The sequence below is a fragment of the Leucopleurus acutus genome, assembly GCF_964270905.1.
Source record: "Leucopleurus acutus genome assembly, chromosome: 9".
Taxonomy (NCBI): Eukaryota; Metazoa; Chordata; class Mammalia; order Artiodactyla; family Delphinidae; genus Leucopleurus; species Leucopleurus acutus.
In genome coordinates, this window is record NC_139144.1 from 40,083,267 (window position 1) to 40,102,916 (window position 19,650).

General features: G+C 38.7%; 1 protein-coding gene across 2 annotated transcripts in view; it reads left to right on the forward strand.

Moving 5' to 3' along the window:
- CRPPA (CDP-L-ribitol pyrophosphorylase A) overlaps positions 1-19,650 on the forward strand; it is a gene marked incomplete at its 5' end in the record, with an annotated part of 300,046 nt that overhangs the window by 75,261 nt on the left and 205,135 nt on the right. For both annotated transcript variants that reach the window (XM_082846264.1, XM_082846265.1), the window contains one exon: positions 18,451-18,555. In XM_082846264.1, the coding sequence (XP_082702390.1) occupies positions 18,451-18,555 (105 nt within the window). The remainder of the gene's footprint in view (positions 1-18,450; positions 18,556-19,650) is intronic.

A 19,650-nucleotide genomic window follows, 5' to 3' on the forward strand; every position in this document is an offset into this window, starting at 1 on the left:
CCTTAGCATTTACTGTTGTAAATATTGCTTGTTTCTACTGTTTAATAACTTTCCTGAACTCATTCTGGAATATCTATATCCTTAGTCATATGTAGCCATTGAAGTCCGCTAAGTTAGCTTGTAGCAGTTGGCTAATGGTTAGAGATTTCCTTAAATGTCTGGAACTAACAATTTTCCCAGCTTTGCCTAAGGGCTGTCTGTGTGTGTAGGGGCACACTTCCTATACTCAGAAAAGCAGTTACAACTCTGCCTTAGTTCTTGCTCCCAGCTTGTGAAGATGCAAAATGTCAGCCAGAAATGAGAGCATAGGGCATTTTCAGGTCTTTCCTTGTTATGTGCACAGCCCTATGCATGTATGTGGCTTTTTCTAGATTCCTAGGAATAGTTGGAGCTTTTCAAAGTCCCCTGTGGACATCTCATTTTCCAGCTTTTCCTTTTAATTGTTTGGTCAGCTTATTTTCAATTGTTAAAACCACATTAGGCAGCTGCACTAATAAACAATTAGCATTGATAGTATGTAGCTAATGCTCCCAAGGAAACACTGCATTGGAAAGCTTTGACTCAAGTCAAATAAAGACAAACCTTTGGATTTGGACTTTTCAGGGAACTTCTGGACAGGTCAAGTTATGGCAGTTACCTGGGAATTGGGATTTGAGAAGCTCCAGCCTTGCTTTACCTTATCCAGGGGCTGCCAGGCTTCTGGTTTTCATTGTGGTTGTAGGCAGTTGGTTTTCAGGGCTGTCATGCTCAGAAGAGAATGTGTGGCAGAGACAGGGTAAATTAAAATCTACAACATTAACTATTTTTACCAAGATTTAGTGCTATGTGTTCGAACAATTCCACAGATCGTCACATGCCTTTGTTTACTTTGCAGAGTTCTTAGAAAGCTGATTTTCATAATATCTGCCAATGTTCTTCTTGTTGTTATGGAAGAAAACATTTTTGGAATACTTAGGTCTTTTTGCTTAGTCCCCTCAACAAGTAACTTATTTATTTATTTTTTGGCTGTGTTGCGCAGCATGTGGGATCTTAGTTCCCGACCAGGGATGGAACCCATGGCCCTTGCAGTGGAAGCACAGAGTCTTAACCACTGGACCGCCAGGGGAGTCCCAACAAGTAATTTTATTACTTGATTTTTCACATGATTTTTGTAAGTCAGTTACTCCTGAGTTTAGGAGTATTAATGTCAGATATGAAAGAACCAAATACGCAAAAGTTGATACTATGTATACTATTTATATACATGTTATATCCACCATGTTATTTTAAATTATATTTTAGTACTAAATAAGTATCTTCTAAATGTCTTGTTCTTTAAATTGGAAATATCTTTCTCTAAAATGTGCTTGTGTCTGCTTTGATGTTTTAATTACAATTAAGTAGATATGCTAAATTAGCAGATCAGGCATATTTTCTCCTATTAGACTAGTCTCCTGTTAGACTACTAGTAGTAGACTAGTAGACTAGTAATTTCCACATTAGATGGAATTAGTGGCTTAATGCCCTTTGTGATAGGCAGTGTTTAAGCTTTTACTTAAGAGATGTTTCTGGAAACAAGAACATCAGTGTCTAATACAAAGTACATGCCTACACTGAACTAGTGAGTTGAAACTCAATTCTTAGGGTATATAATCAAAATCTCACTTGTTAAATACAGGCTCATTATTAATATATAGATGCTATGGTTGGCATGAAACCAGTGGTTAGACTTTTCTAAAAGAGGTGCTGTGTGTGTGTGTGTGTGTGTGTGTGTGTGTGAGAGAGAGAGAGAGAGGAAAAGAGGGAGGAAGTGAGGGGACAGAGGGAGACTAAAAAGGATGAGAAAGAAAAAGATACAGAGATGAGGGCGGGAGGAGAGGAGAAAAATAGAGAAAGAGAAAAAGACAGAGAAACAAAGACAAAAGAAAACAGGGAGAGACACTAGAAGAGGGACATAGACTGTGAGCATATTCTTGGAAAAGTTGAAGTAGGAAGGGTTAAATCATAATTTTTCAAGCTGTGTTCCATGGAACATTGTTCTTGAAGAGAGTAAGTTTTGGAAAAAGATCTCTTGGTGAAATATACTTGGGAAATGCTAGACATGATATTCCCCATTCGAATATTCAAAATGCATATTAGTAAACTAAAGTCTCTGAAATGGAAGTTGCTGAACTATGTTGAAGTTAGCATTTCCTGAACTTATTTGCATAAGGAACATTTGCTGTGGATCACAGCTAATAACACTCAGAAAATAGTGTACTTCTGCACAAAACTGATGGACTTGGAGACAATTTTCATGTATTTTAACTTTTCAGTTACAGCTAAAGGGGAGATAAGGGCAAGTGAGGAGCAGTGGCAAGAAAAGGTGAAGGCAATCTTGTTTTACGTATTTTTCTGGGGAATAGAAATCTACTTATTTTTGCTAAGCTGTATCATAAAAATAGTGTGGGTAATAATGAGGCTTTTAAAAATTGACAAAATTTAAAAATTCCTATTTGTGCCATAGAACTTTAAGAATGCAATGAATTGGTTCTTATTGCTTTGCAGAATTCCTGACATATGGTAGTTGTTAGTTTGTGGGTATGTGTGTAATGGATGAGTGCATTTTATTGTGATCTTTAAGATGTTACAGTTTCATGGAATTTATTACTTAAAGAAAGCTAGAGGAAAATGAAAGTTATTTTCAGCTTCTGATCCTTGATGACTGAGCTTTACCTTTTCTAGATTGGTAAATTGAGGGAAAGCTATTGAAAACTGCTGAAACAAGCAGGTACATTTGCTGGTTTAACCTGATCTAAAAATCCCTCAGAGTTGAATGCAGTATTTCTTTTACTTGTGGCTAACTAATATCATGGTTTCTAGGAAGTTGTCCTTTTTATGTCCTTTGCAACCACAGGAGAATTAGATTTTATTTGGGCCTTTTGTTTTTTTTGACTAAAGAGATTCCTTATGAAAGTACGTAATTTAAGGCTTAATCTGACTGTGAAATCTTTGGCTTTTTACGAATGCTGGCTTTTTGTGTGTGCATACATGTACTCGTGTGTGGGATTGTTTATACTATTACTATGAAGTTTACAGTTGAGAAAAAAAGGTTGGTCACAGGATAAGGCAGTATCTCTGAGGAGTTAGTTTTTCACATGTATACTTTAATACTTTCAGATTGAAGTCCATTTTCCTTAATCGTTAATCAAATACTATTTGTACATAATCTAAGGACAGTGGAAGACCCGACTACACTCTAAAAGTAATCTTAGATTAAAAATTAGTACAGATGTACTGTTCTCAAGTAATCCAGATGACAGTAGTATATGGTTTCCAGAGCCATATGATTACCACTAAATTTTTGTAAGAATCTGTTTGATACCTCTGGAATATAGTTTTAAAATATACTACTTTTTGATTAAAAATTTCTTTGCATTTTTATCAGGCACAGGTAGAAATGCTGGCAATGAAGTAATGGATAAAATAATACATTCATTATCTCACAGGCTCCTAACTAGTGCCAGTGTTAACTCCATTTTGCATAGGGCCTTAAATAAGTCTGATGTACCTCTTGGACATAATCAGTGATTAAAACTGTATGAAGAAACATCTTCTTTTAAAAGTTGTGCCTTTGGTGAAGTTTCCCGCAGTGGGGTTAAAATCTTTTAATTGTTTCAGTGATTTAACTCCAGCTGCCTAGACAGCCATTGCTAAAGGATCCACTTTTCCTGCTGAGGCCTGAGGTGTGTGCTGTGTTGTGTGGTGGTTAGCAGGCAATCATGTTAAAAATGACCCCAAATTACCACAGGTTCTCCCTCAAAACATAGTAGGAAGTATTCCATTATGAAAACTAGAGGTAGAGTTACTTATCTGTGGCTCTTACAAGCAAAGCAACAACTTAGGAATTGATTTGATTATGATTTAATCTAAATGTAGTGCTTTGTAGTGTTTTTAATTTATGGTAAAATTGAAGTAAAACTAGTCTTTTGAATGTGGTCTGCTGCTTAGATTGTTCTGTATTTAATCATCGCATTTGTGCAGTGAAACATCCAGGATATTTAAGTTCCTCAGTTAAAAATTAAGTCAGGACTCTCAAATCTTTTAGGAAACTGAATAAAATAATACCAAGGAATAAACAACAGGAGGAGAAACCATTAACAAAGAAAAACCCCTAAAAGTTAAAAGAAATTAAAAGATGTTCTCTCACCAAGGTTCTACAGTGAGTGGACGTGTCAGTATCATCTTTCTCTACGGTGAAACACATATGGCTTTCAAAAATATTAGATAAAATGGAAGTTACAACAGGAAGCCTTTTTAATCTGATTTTTATGGAGAAACTGAGAAAAAAGACGAATCATACGGTTTCTTAGCCTTTGGCAAAGACAATGTGTGAATATGGCCTGGCATTTTGTTGCAAGTCCATGATGTGGACTATACCAAGGTCAGGTGTGGTGAATTTTCACTTCTGTGCAAGGCAAGGGGAGTGAGTGTTGCACTTTGCACCTTTATTGCTGAACCAAGGAGCTCCCCCCTTTTAGTGCCTCTGTTGATATATCATATGTAGATACTGATATGTGTGCATTGATATGAGATATAATTTCTTAATAAGCATACAGTTTTAGGGTAAAAATCACCACTTAAGAACATTTTTAGTGAATTGAATGTATGAAAGAAAAAATATTTCATCCTGGGGAGAGTATATATATCTCTCCAATGGCTATTCCCTTGGAGTTACCGTTTTTCTGTTTGCACAAGATGCACTTTGAAAAAAGTGTCAGGGTGCTTGTTACTTGATACCCTTGAGTGCTGGCCACCTTCCCTTGCTTTTCCCCAAGGCCGAGATATATTTGAATATAATCAGAGTTTGACCTGGAGTGAATTGGAGAACTCCGCATTCTTGGGAAAGGAGAAAGTAAAAGAACTGCTGTTTCTTTTAGGTGATGATTTGAAAGAACGCTACAAAATATTTTAATTCTTTTAGGAAAAACAGAAAAAAAAAACCATGGTAAAAGTGAACTGGAATGTCTTATTCAAGGTGCTAATTTTCATTTTATTCTAACCTGGAAAGACATCAATTTTCAAACTTCTAGTTTTTCTTTGACATTGCAGCAAGGCAACTAGAAATGGTCCCTGATGGGGCAAATATGGCATGTTTGTGATTTGATAGTTTTTAGACACTGGATAAAATTGGTCCTAAATTGGTCCTATTTGGAATTGCACCAGGGAGGAAGCTTGTTTTATCTTGTTGCTGTGCATTTGAATGATCAAGAGATAGCTTCTTGTGTTCAGTATATTCTCCCTGAGATCTTTCACAAGCATTGTACTTTCTGGGGAAAAAAATTACACAATTTAACAAACTAAAGATTTGGCAAGAATTATTTAGGTATGTTTTGAATATTTTTCTTAACCTGAAAACATAACATATACATAACTGATTAACATAGATTTAACATAGATTAATTACTTTTTTTCAGGATTACTGCTTCAGCTTTTTTGTGGTCCCAATGAGTACAAATTAAGGTAATTTTAACTCATAATGGACTTGATGGCTATTAAGTCTTCTAATGTGAGGATTCCCTAGAGAATAAGACCTCTGTGATAGGCTTTGTAGGACAGGTGATCTATCCTGATCCCAGGACATCCAGATTTTAAGAGGGATTTCCTTCTTTGATATCTACATGTCTTTCCTACTCTTGATATTTTCACGATGAAAACTAATCAGAGCTGTTTCTTTTCCTGTAATTTTTTTTTGTTTTTGGTAGTTCATCTAGGCCTTTCTATGTTGGATGTCTGTTTAATATCACGATAATCCTTTTGGAAAGAGAATGTGCTTTTGCTTACATTGAATAGCAGGGAATAAATGTCAACACTCAGGAAATAATTATTAATTTGGGAGGGAATGCAGTTCTTTCAGAGGACTGAGAGCTGGGGTTGGGTATGAGTCCTACGTTTTGTCCTTTGTACTATCACCGAAATTTCTTTTTTCTTTGTTTTTCTTAAAACATATCCCAATCTTCTGAAAAGGTGTTACTGCACTATGCTTTTTGAGTATAAAGACTAAATTTTTTCACAGTAGTTTATGGACAGACTATCACTTACCTATTATATTGCCAAGTTCATTATATGTTCCTAAAACATGGTTCAAAAAGGAGTGCCATTTCTTTCGACGTTGGTTGTATGGTCGATATATTCCATTGTACAAGTTTACTTTAAGGTTAAAAATGGAATTTTTTGAATGTTCAGTGCATGGGAGAAGAGTCTACGTGTGTTGATACTAAAGAGCTAAGACTCTGGAGACTTCAAATATGCTGTGACAGGGGTACCCAGGTAGCATTCTTGCAGAGAATAATCAGTCTTATACTTGTCATTTTGGTTTGGAAAAGATTTTTGGATAATTCGCCATATTTATGAATAATCATCAGTGATGCTGGTAGTTATACAATCTTTCAGAAGGATTTTGAGATACTTGCCTCTATCAGGAACTTTTATTGGTACTGGAACTTTCCACTGTCTATGGAAGTTCCCTGATTAGCTTTTGAGTTTACAAGGAAGAGAGATTAAAAGTTTCCCAAGAAAGACATGTAAGTTATTGGAAAAAGAGAATTCATTGGTAACTGGCAAGCTGTTGAGACCTGAGTTACTTCTAGGGGTTTTGCTGCCTTGTGATTAGTCCATTTTTTTTCACCTCATCTTCTAAATTTATGATTTCTGTTTTTCTGTAACTTCAGATTTAGTTTCCACAACCCTCGCGCTCCAAGAGGAGTGCATGCCATAGTAGATTTGACTTCCTTTCTCAACTGGCAAATTCTTTCCTCATGTCCTAGTGCAAACTTTGGGCATATAGAGCCTTCATCAGCCCATTCACCCAGATCATAAGCTACTGATCATCTGTTGGACTGGCTGCTCTAGAGATAGGTCCCCACCGATAGACCGCTCAGCAGAACCTATGGAGTGGGGTTGGGAAGGAATGGGTATGACAGGAAAATAAAACAAGGTTGATGCTTTCTTAGCAGGGATTGTAGATCGGGTATTTTTGTTCCCAAAAAGGGGTGGGGGGTGGGGAGGGCACGGCCAGCACCCAATATTGTTTAAAAGATTCAAGTACAATATCTCATCGATATCTTAATTATTGGAACAGGAGCAGATAAATTTGGGCAAAGTTGGAAAACCTCACATTGTTTCCGGCACTTTGCCTGTTGTGATAAAAATGAGAAGGATGAAATTAAAATTCTGTCTTTTATAACTCAGTTGTTACATTATTGGATGGATTACATAAGGATAATGAGGATAGTGATTGTGTATAGAAGAGTGTTCATTTTCCCTAGGCCTTGTTAGTGGTGTACCATGTATTTGCCTCCATCTGTACTAGAGGTGGCAAGGGCCAGTGTAATTCATTTTGAACACAGGGTCTAAGTACATCAAAGGCTGGTGCACAGAGTGAGGTGTAATGGCACAGAGGAGTTGGGGTTTGCCAGTGGCATGCTCTGCTGGTCCATGCTGGAATCTATAGAATACGTAGAAAAGGAGCAGAAACGTGACCAACCGCTTGGGCTGTGTTTTCCCTCACACGGTCTATACTTGTTGACAACAAATGGAATGATCGCCATTCCTTGTTGCTAAGGAAATCTATTAAGTTTCTCAGAATAGAATGTTACCTATTACAGAAATATTTCAATCCAGGTGTTCCTGGCTGACTTCCCAGTGTCCCCAGACAGTTCTACTAAATAGGTGCTCACTGGTCTGTAACTGGTTTCATCCTGCCCAGAGACCACAGCCTAGCTCTCTGATGGTGAGGGAGGGACATGCAGGCCTTAGTTCAGGCTCTCATCAATAAGTGTGTGTGTGTGTGTGTGTGTGTGCATGTGCGCGTGTGTGCGCACTCGTGTGCACGCGCATGTGCTGTGCTTTGGGGCAGCTCTGCTTTGTACTGTGGGTGTACATTGGCTGGACAGCTCTGCTCCATTCTTTCACCTTGGTTTGACCAGCAGTCTATCCAGGCATGTTCTCATGGAGATGGCAGGTATAAAAGGGTGGAAACACACAAAGTTTCTTAAAGCCTAGATCTGCCACTGGCACACTGTCATTGCTGCCTTCTATGGCCAAATTTGTAGTCTTTTGTGTCTGGCTTCTAAGGCTAAAGCATAGTGACTGCGAGATTCAACCATGTTGTTGCACATGTCAGTCTATTGTTCTGTTTTATTGCTGAATAGCTTGTCATTGTTAGTTTTAGCCTCAATGGCCTAGTGTTCAGGCAAATTTAATTCCTGTTCTCTTAGCTCTGACTTTTCATGATTGAAGGATGTAGGCTAGGCTGTAGAGAAGAGTTTTTAGGAGCCACAGAGTTTCATAGAAAACCTAGACCCAGAGTTTCACAGTGTTTAAGTCAACAGTTGATGCTGGGGGAACTAGATTGTAAAGTAAGACTCAGAAGAAATATTTGAAAATATCATGTGAAATATGAGAACCAGGGAGAAGGCTGAAGGTACTAAAATTAGTGTAAGGAATGGGCCAGCAGGAGGCTATTGGACAAGTTGTTGAGACGGCGGGATAATTTTAAAACCGTAGTTTTGGTCTTGAGATAATGAGATAATGTTTGGGGTTTAAAGCAGATTGTTAGTTTTAAGTGTTGCACTGAACTCAGGTTAAATTTTGTGCAACTTGTATCATTGAAGAAAAAGTAGAACTGATGTCATGAAGTCATTGGTGCTTCTCTTCATTTCCCACAGCCTGTGAACATACAGATTTAACTTTGATCTCTTTGTGTTGTATTTGCTTGTATATCTTCCCCAGCCTCATTCATCCTTCTCGGTGCTTAGAGAAGGATGCCTGGCAACTTTTCCATAAATATTTGCTTGGTATCTGGATAGATACTCCTCAAGTTTTTTGATCATTCTTTTTCATGTTTCTCTCATAAATGTTGGACATGTATTTACAGCTTCTTATGAGTATTCCTGCTAGATGTTATATAGGGAACTTAAACTGATGCCATGAATCTAACCAATGGAACTGTTCCCTTTTTCTGCGCCTTCCAACTGGGGTAATAATGTCACCAACCCTGTTGATGCTGAAATAGCTTCTGGCTCTGGGCCCTCCCTTCTCTGTTTCCTGGATTTATTTCAGATCCTCATGATCCCTTTTTTCTTTTTCTTTTTTCTTTTTTTTTTGCGGTATGCGGGCCTCTCACTGTTGTGGCCTCTCCCGTTGCGGAGCATAGGCTCCGGACGCGCAGGCTCAGCGGCCATGGCTCACGGGCCCAGCCGCTCTGCGGCATGTGGGATCTTCCCGGACCGGGGCACGAACCCGTGTCCTCTGCATCGGCAGGCAGACTCTCAACCACTGTGCCACCAGGGAAGCCCCCTCATAATCTCTTGATGAGATTACAATAGCAGCCTTCTAACACAGCGGTCCCCAACCTTTTTGCCACCAGGGACCAGTTTCGTGGAAGACAACTTTTCCACGGTCGGGGTTTGGGGAGGCATGGTTCAGGCTGTAATGAGAGCGATGGGGAGCGGCGGATGAAGCTTTGTTGGCTCGCCCGCCGCTCACCTCCTGCTGTGCAGCTCGGTTCCTAACAGGCCTTGGACCGCTATCCTTCCGAGGCCCGGGGGTTGGGGACCCCTGTTCTAACAGTTTTCTCTGCATGAATTTAAAGTTACCTTATCTCTGCGGCTGGGTATTGATCCAGTTTTTCAGTTTTTTCCTTAGTTGTTGACCCTGGGGCTGGACAATGCATGTGCGATATGTCTGCTCAGTGGGTTTCTGGGCACTATCTCAATTCCTTAATTTTATTTGCAAGCTTCGATCAGTTTACTTTTTCAAAGAAGATACATAAGAGTAAAATATTCAGTGAACCTCTTAGTTTTTAATAGTGCTTGACAGTATTTGATTATGAAGCTGAAAAGAAATAGTTAAAAACAGTTATACAATTACCAGTGAAATTTACTTTTCCATGTTATTTTTCCCTCTAATTATCTGGATGCAGAAAAGAAGTATCATCTTCTAGGTAATGTTTAACTGATGCATATGGGTGGTGTTTGCCTATAAGTTCATAGTGGCTTTTGGTTGGGTAGAGCTGATAAAAATGTGAATAAACTGACAGTTTTTTGTTTTAACTGATAAGTGTTTGAAAGCCATTTGTAAATGTAATTCTGTATAAACTCTTCTAAAAATTGGTACTCATAGAAATCTTGTCCTTAGCCAGGTCATTTGTAATTTGTTTCCTGAAGAGTGATGATTGCATTTATGTTATCAGCCTCATATGGACTTAGTCTGAGGTTGTTTATTTACTCATAAAATGATTGGATATATTGTAAGAACAAAGCTTCTTGGACAACTGTCTCTCCTGCAATTCTCAAATACATTGCATAATTCAAACCATGTAAATGTATGCAAAATGCTTCAAGTTTGATTTTCAGATGATAAATTGAATGCAGGTGTTCATTGTTTACCTCATTGTAAGATAGCCTATTTTGTTTCTACTTGAAACATTCTGAGTATGGTTCTATAACTGCAGACTGAGAAACCTGTGCATGCATGCCTTTGATTTAGTTTTTCTCTAATGTGTGTATTCTTTGTTGGGCAAACTTCCCAGGCTGCTTTGCAGAACTAATACTGTGAGTGATGTTAAATCTGGAAAAATAGATATGTAATCGGATTATTTGTAACCATGGACCATTATATGATTACCATAAAACAATAGTTCCTCACTTTTTTTGTGTTATAAAAGCTCTGACACTTGTAGAATCCCTTCCCAGAAAAATAACTGCATTATACACACAATATTATTTTCAGAGGTTTTTCCAGTCCCTCTGAGTCCTATTCACTCACCTCATGTTAAGAACTCTGCTACATTTTAATGTGTTGTTTATGGGAATATAAACTGAAGCCACCTTTGTGGATGACAATTTGGAATTACTTACCTGTTTCTGGGTAAAGATAACCAACTGAACATGTATCTAGTTTTGTTCACTACTCAAACCTCACTAAATCCACTTAGCAAGGGATTAAAACCAACATGAACCCACGGAAATAAGGAGAATGAGAGGTGGTGATGGCAAACAAATAAATAACCAGAAAACAGGTGAATAAGTAGTAACTGATGCAGTCGATCTGAGAAGGCTGAATTATAAGAGAGTTGTAGGGAAAGCTAAGAAGTAAAATTGACTACAATAGAATTCCCCAAAAGTTCGGGTAGCACCAGATACTCCTAGAACTGAGTGAAGGAGGACAAAATAAGGAGGCTTTGCCGGAACATATTTTAAAAATAGTCTGATCTCTAAATCACCTTCTCTACTCTATGATTTCCCCCCCCCCCCCCACCACAGAGACAGGTGGGGGTGAAATGCTTCCTCCGTCTGGGGAGAACACTGGGTGCAATTGAGGGAAGGAGTGCCTTGCCCCAAACGGTGACTATAACAGACCATGTGCACATTGCCTGCCCAATGTGAGAAGCCCATGGTCTCTTCTCCCACTCAGCAGCCAACATCCTGGCGGCTTGGCTTTCTGTCTTGGCTGGAGATTGGAAGTGTTTTATTTGAGTAATATGTCTAGTTGAAGAAGACAGACCCAAGAGTACTAACCTCAGAGGTTCCCCATCTCCGTATAGTGAAGCTCACCGTTCACAAACCCCACCCCTGCACTCATTGCTTAATAGCTTTTTAATCTTCCACTCTTAAATATAAGCTGACAAGTTTACCATCCCACGTGAAGAATGCACTTTACTGTGGAAGATAGAGACCAAAACAAACAGAAAAGCCTAATATGAGGAAGCAGTGAATATGTAGAGAAAGGAAAACTTTTTTTTTTTGCCATACGCGGGCCTCTCACTGTTGTGGCCTCTCCCGTTGTGGAGCACAGGCTCCGGACGCGCAGGCTCAGCGGCCACGGCTCACGGGCCCAGCCACTCCATGGCATGTGGGATCCTCCTGGATCGGGGCACGAACCCGTGTCCCGTGCATCAGCAGGTGGACTCTCAACCACTGCGCCACCAGGGAAGCCCGAGAAAGGAAAACTTTTAAAAATATCATTACAGAGATAAAAGTTCATTGCCAACATGAATTAAGATCAGAATGCTCAAAAAAAAAAAAAAAAGTTCAGAGGATAAAAAAGATCTGGGGTTAAAAATAAATCTGAGGAACTTCCCCATAAAGGATAAAAAGATGGCATATAGGAAAGAGAAGAAAATTAGAAGTCCAATCAAATAAAATCAATATTCAATAACAAAACTTTCTGAAAGAGAAAATTGAGAGAAGGAAATATCAAAGAAATAATGCAGCAAAAAGTGTTTTTAAAGCTTACCTCTTATATTCCCTTTCTCAGAAAGCTATTAGAGGATGTGTTCCACAGAAAGGAGAGTGTCATTCAAAAAGATTACATGGGATATTGGAGATTCATGATAGGAGAAAGATGAAGAGTATCCCCAGGATCATGGTATAGGGCATTCTCAGGATGATAGCTGTGTGTTACTGTCAGAGGACAACAACCAGTCCATGTTGAAAAAGGTCAGAAGACTTCAAAAGTGACTTCTTCAGGGATATAAAGTTGGTGAAATGCCTTATGTGTGTGAATATCTTGAGAGTAGATCTAGACAAATAGCTGTTTGCTGTTGAATGAGTCATAAGTATGTAGAAAACCAAACACTTGAAACAAAAGAGAAGTTCTAATTCCAGGAAAAACAAAGACTTGTGCAGGAAAGGAATTATAATATATAACCTAGCTATGAGTAATGTTTACATAGTCAGTAATGTACACACACATTGATTTAACCAAAATTAGGCTATTGAAGGCATGGGGAATGGGAATTGTTGGTGTGTATTGTGGTGATGTTGGGAGGAGAGAAGACAAAGTTCTTCCATATTATGATGGCCAACTCAGAAAATAAAGAGGCAGCATTACAAGTATGTTATTTAGAGAGATGGTGTGATGGTAAACTTTTTAATTGCAATTGCTCAGGCCTGACAGTGTTCTGCTTTTGTACCCTTACTATGGCCTCCTGGTAAGTGAAGTATATTTCTCTGCTCCTTGATTCTGGATTTGGTCTCTTAACTTGCTTTGGGATTTTCGCAGATGTGATATAGGCAGAGGCATAAATGTGCTTGTGCTGTTGGGCTTGCCCTTTGGTGCATCTGTTGCCTTAAGGAAGGCATACTCTTGTGGCTGCCCCTCCATTGTGGCCTGCAGTGTGAGACCCACAGATCAGAACTGCCACAGCCAACCTACAGTCCTGCAGCTTTAGAGCACAGTCATCTCAGCTGTCCCACAGCCATGCATGAGAAAGAAGTGTATTGCTATGTGCCACTGAGATTATATGTACATTTGTTACTCACTGATAGTTGACTGTTACACATGGAAATGAATATTAGAAGAGTCAATTGAAAGAAGGAAAAATGATCGCCTCTGGAGAAGACAAAGTAGGGTGAAGGGGGTGAGGTTGACTTTTTCATAACAAATCTTATAGAGATATTTGGTTCTTTGAACTATGTAGTTTGATAACTGAAATGTATGAACTAAAAATTTAGAAAATAGAATAGATGACATGATTTTGTAGTTGGAGTTTATAAAGGAAATCTAGCGGATGGACAAGAAATCAAAGCAGTTGGGGTGCTAGTAATGACATTTTTCATGCCTTACACCATAGTCTCTTGGTCGATGAAGGGCAGTCTAAGAAAGCGAACATTTCCTAATCAAGAGCAAATAGAGGTTTTATAGGATTGGATGCCTCATTCAGGGAAAAGGGCAACTTCATTGTGAGAGGAGAGTAAGAGAAATGATGGTTAGATCTTCAAGTCAGACTGGATTATGGAATGAAAAGTTTCAGAGGAGTCACAGATAAAGGTAAACATCAAGTTCCCCAAAACAGAAATTAGTTGTTCAAGTGAAGATAAATGTCAAGGAAATGGCTAGAGTATTTAAAGTTTGTGCACATGGACCTTGAATTCAGCTAGTATAATGTCAGTAATTGGAGTTAAAAGGAAGACTGATCCCATGTGCCTGAAACTGCAGAGCCTATGAAGTAGTGAGAGATGATAGTGTTATGAAGGTTGGAACATTGTCCAGATGGCCCGCATTTTGGAAGGAAAGAGTGTTTTGCATGGAAGAAGAGCAGTAGGGATCTGGAATGTTAATCCTGCCTTCGTACCCTGCCTTTGAACCACTTACTAGTGATGGTTGGGAAAAGCAGTAGAAACCAGTTGAGGATGCTAGTGAGCAATAGGTATATCTTCAAATCTAGGAGGTAAAGAGCCTATTAGGTAATGAGTTTGAGTGAACTGAAGCATAACAGAGGATGGTACAGGAGAAAGGGCTGGGCAGGAGGTTAACTATAGGGTGATGGTCCACGGAGACTGACCGAACAGTGTGAGAGGTGTATTATAAACTATTTATTTGATGTTAGTCACTTAACCGCTATGTAGAGAAGACAGGAAAACAATATACGCATAACAAAAAAGCTTCAACTGGGCTTCCCTGGTGGTGCAGTGGTTGAGAGTATGCCTGCCGATGCAGGGGACAGAGGTTCGTGCCCCGGTCTGGGAAGGTCCCACATGTCGTGGAGCGGCTGGGCCCGTGAGCCATGGCCGCTGAGCCTGCGCGTTCGGAGCCTGTGCTCCACAACGGGAGAGGCCACAACAGTGAGAGGCCTGCGTACCAAAAAAAAAAAAAAGAAAAAAATTAATTAAAAAAAAATAACTTCAACTATGTGTGATTTACAGAACAAATCAAAACGGGAAGAGAATATCCATGTTTGTAATTGTCAAAATTGAGAATAATATACTTTAAAACTTTGTTCATCTTCTACCTTTATTCTTCCAATTTCACTGCTAATTTTTCTTCCATTTTTCTTAATGCAAACTAGGTGTAAGGGAAAGTAGAAGGAGAAGGTTGTACACATTTTCAGAGCTACCCACGCTACAGAGAAAATAGAACTCTACACAACCATTAGATATTACTGAATAGCTTCTGGCAGCTTTTTTTTTTTTTTTTTGTGGTACGCGGGCCTCTCACTGTGTGGCCTCTCCCGTTACGGAGCACAGGCTCCGGACGCGCAGGCTCAGCGGCCATGGCTCACGGGCCCAGCCGCTCCGCGGCATGTGGGATCTTCCCGGACCGGGGCACGAACCCGTGTCGTCTGCATCGGCAGGCGGACTCTCAACCACTGTGCCACCAGGGAAGCCCTGTTTGTCTATTCTTTAATTCTAGGTCTTTGTTAAACATTTCTTGCATCTTCTTGATCTTTGACTCCATTATTTTTCCGAGGTCCTGGATCATCTTCACTATCATTCTGAATTTTTTTTCTGGAAGGTTGACTATCTCCACTTTATTTAGTTGTTTTTTTGGGGGTTTATTTTGTTCCTTCATCTGGTACATAGCCATCTGCCTTTTCATCTTGTCTGTCTTTCTGTGAATGTGGTTTTTCTTCCACAGGCTGCAGGATTGTAGTTCTTCTTGCTTCTGCTGTCTGCCCTCTGGTGGATGAGGCTATCTAAGAGGCTTGTGTAAGTTTCCTTGGCAGGCGGTTTCTTAACCAATGTACCAGCAGGGAAGTCCCTGATTTTTTTTTTTTTTTTTTAACATATTGGACTTTGTGGTTGAGTCATCTATTATCTTTTTCTGTTTTCCACCCTTCTAAATATTATCCTCTTAAATATTATCCTTATTTTGAGTATAGACACTGTTATTCTGAGGTTATTAAGTCTTTATTAACTGTATAGTTTCTAGGTCCTACGAAATACTTTATTTTTTGCCTTTTTCACCTTATCTTTCATTTTAGTTTTACCTTGGGTTTCAGTTAAATCTGGGTTTTTTGCTCCTGTGTGTATGTTGGAGACTGGTTGGATTTGTGGATTTTATAAGTGGGCCTGTTGATGGTGAGGTTCACTGTAAGGTGACTGGGGTTGGCAGTGTCTGTGGGGACCTCTGACAATAGTGTGCTGAGGGCTTCTGCCTGAGGAGAACATTGTTAACACTATTTTGGGCTCCAAGTTTAGGGAGGCAGAGGGTTCTCCACACCTATGTATTTGTGTGTTTTTCATGTGATCAGTGATAGCACTATGGCCCCCATGCTGGATAATGTCGATACTTTGTGTAGTTACACATTAATTAACTTACTTGATTAAAACCTACCATCTTGCTGGGTGATTTATATTTGTTCCTTTTCTTTCTTTCTGCCTGCCTTTGTATTAATTTCTCATTTTATGATTCCCTCTTATCACTATTGACTTCTTACTCTAAAACATTTGTTTAGTGATTACCTTGAGTTTAAACTCACAGTCACTTTGAAATACTATCACACCTCTTCATTAGCACCCTGTAACAGGTTGCTGAAGAAGACCCTGCGGGTGGGTATACACTCCTGTTGTGGCTGTGATTCCCAGAGGCTCTACATTCTCCTCGTTTCGTCCACTCAGTGTTTGACAGTTTGTTGGAATTTTTAGGTGATTGCTTCTTACCTGCCTGTATGGCACTCGCTCCCTTTTGGGGGGAGGCATGCCTTTTCTTAGATTTAGGGGTACTTGGTCCTCCTGTGACCTCAGCTCTGATGTTCTGAGGAAAAGTTCTGCTTTTGTCGTTTGTCTGCTTTTTTCTTTTGTTCTGAAATGAGCATCATTGTCAGCTTTCTGTATCCTAGGCAGAAGTGGAAATCGTCATCCATGTTCTTAAGAAACACATTCAGAATTTAATTTGTCATTAAGCATGCTTTTTTTTTTTGAGGTAACTGTAGAAGCAAGGTTTAATGCAAAAAAGTTACCAAAAACCCTGTAAATAGTTGTAATATTAATCTATACAGTGAATAACAGCTTCAGACTATTTCTGCCAGGATGGCTCAGTATCTGTTTCTAGTATATATTTCATAAGTACCTGATCCATCATTTTCCTTATTTCCTGTTGGCTCTGTTGATTGGAATCCTGAAGACTTCATGCAGTTTGTAAGCTGTTGCCACGTTGGCTGGTACATCACGTGAGTGGCAGGAGCACAGCATCAAGTAATTCTCATCCCTGAGATACAAAGGAAGTAGCTGTTCCTGTGGGTTCCTCTTAGTATGCACTTTGTGAGCGCTTTTAAGGCTGTCCATGCATGTGTTCAATATCTTGCATCTGGAAAGAGGCAGGAAAAGGGTTATTGCTAGTCATCTCTGGGATTTAACTGTGTGTTAGGAGAGAACTCTTTTTTTACTGTAGGTTGGTCTCACTTGCATACTACTAGATGAGCCTGTGCAGACGTTGAAAGTAGAATGTAGAGGTTTACCAAAACTTAATGTATTTGAATGTAACAACTGCTGATAATACTATATTAGAGATGAAAATGCTTAATAAATGTCATGTTAGGTAGTATATCAGTATAGAAAGTTTAAACTGAGACTGTTCTGATTAATTTGGGACTCTGGGTATACTTGATGGTTATATTTTCTTGTATATTAACTTCATAAATCATTAAAAATTGGCATTTCGTAATCTCAAGTACAATAAAGATTGGCAAAGGGTGCTAAATGTCATATTCGTATTTGTTGTCTTCCTGCAGTCTGTCTTATACGGATATGCTCTTTGTAAAATGCAAATCCAGCAGATGTCTGCAACGTCTATATCTTTGTTTGGCACTTTTTGCCTGAAGGGTTTCCCTATGCTTGAGTTTTATTCAGTCTTTGGAATGAGATCAGAGACCGTTTCCTCTGATGGGCCTTCCCTGATACCCTCATGTAGAATTAAGTATTTTATCTCCTGGTCTACTTATAAATATTCCTCTATTGCTCCATATCACATTCTGTTATAAAATATTTGGTATAGATCAACCTCCTTTTCTAGGCTTGAGTTCCTTGAGGCCACAAAACATGTTTCATTTGTCTTTTTATTCTGGTCCTTAATACAAACCTTGGACTTGATAGGTACTTAGTGACTGTTACTCAGCTGAATTATATTGTGTTGGTCATTTTTGATGGTTCTGCTTAAAATGCTAAAAAATGTTACTTATATTTTACTAAAATCTAATGGGCGTTTAAATTTTTTCTCATAATGAAAGACTGAAATATTGCCATGTTCAGAATCAAAATATATCCTCTAAAAAGGATATATTGATATTTAAAATACCAATTAATAAGAAAGCGGTATAAATATGAGATAAGGGGTTTGGAGTTTTATGGATACCTATATTTGTTAAATCAAGTCTGATACGGTAATCCTCGGTCATACCTTGAGGCATTTCACAAATGTGTTTGGAATGTAGTTTTTGAGCAAAGGAAATGAAGTATTATATTTATTTGACACCTGAGACTATTCAGGAAGTTAAAAACTCTTCTGATTGCAACATTCCTGTTTTCTATTTGTTTCATTTGGCTTTTAGGGCATGGGGAAGATTAATGTACCTGATTAATCAGTAGCTAATTAAAGAGTTTGTGAGTTTTCTGGGCTCTTTTCCATGTACAGTTGATTATGAAATTAAAAGATTAGTTTATTTAAAATTATATTTCAACTTGTTAATTCTTTTTTCTTCCTACACAGTGTAGTGACTATGACTTGGAATTTGGAACTGAGTGTTTGCATTTGGCTCTAAAATACTGTCACATCAAAGCCAAACTTATAGAAGGATCTCCTGACCTCTGGAAGGTAAGGGAGTTGGTACTTAGCTCTGTTTTGGTGTGTCATTCCTGAAGACGTATTGTCTACAAGTACAGACAATTTCCAGGTGCTTTAGAAGATAGAGAAGTATAAAAATATTTGGTTTCACATTGAAACAGTATTTCCAGGAATAAAGGTGTGTGTGTATATGCATACATAAAAGGTGTTGAGTCTCACTAGGTTTTCTGAACCATCAAATATGGTATCATTTCTATTGCTCGGTTGCAAGAAGACTCACGCTGGGATAATTTATTCAAACAAATTCCATTTTAGCCAATAAGATTCTTTTATTCACAATTTTTGTGTGTGTTCTTTACGTATAATCTTTTACTCTGTAGCCTTACCTTCAACTGGATTGAGAGTGCAACTCTGCTTTCCAAAATAACAACGTTTCCTCACAGGCCTTGGGGTGGTAGCTCCAACTTAACTGGGTTGAAACACATATCTGCCAGTTTTGACCCAGTGGGGTTGGTGGCTAGAACCACTCACCTCCTCCTAAGAGGAACTGTGCTCTTTCCTGTGGTAAGGTTTGACTGCCTTTATGGCAAACTTCTTTCTTTAGGAGGAATGAAGTGGTTGTTGCACGATCATAGTTCAGCTTCCTGTTGCAGCAGGAGTGCTTTACAGCGTGACTCTCCTGTGTTTGATTGGGTAGAAATAGGTTGAATTGAGCAGTGTATTCTGAAATTGAATTGTAGGGTCATATCATAGTTTTGAATAAGTATTGCTGCTTTTGAAATGTTGGATGAAATCTTTATAAAGCATCCCTCTAAATCTGGTTAGAAAACATTCATCCTAATTCTGAGATTATATGAATCTAAAAGCATACTTCCTCATTGACATAAAAAGAAAACAAAAAGCCCTATGTGTTGATTAGGTATTTTGTAAGTCACGTGGTGGGCCTTGCTGCATGCTAAGATTTTCTCATACATACTTAAATTGTTCTAAGATTACAAAATGTTGACATGCCTGAATTATTGCCTGGTGGAGTAAATTAATGCAGTCTTATTGCTCTTTTAAGAGTATCCGAATATCATCAACCCAGAAGGCAGACCTTTTATTCATTTTGTTTCTCCTTTTCTG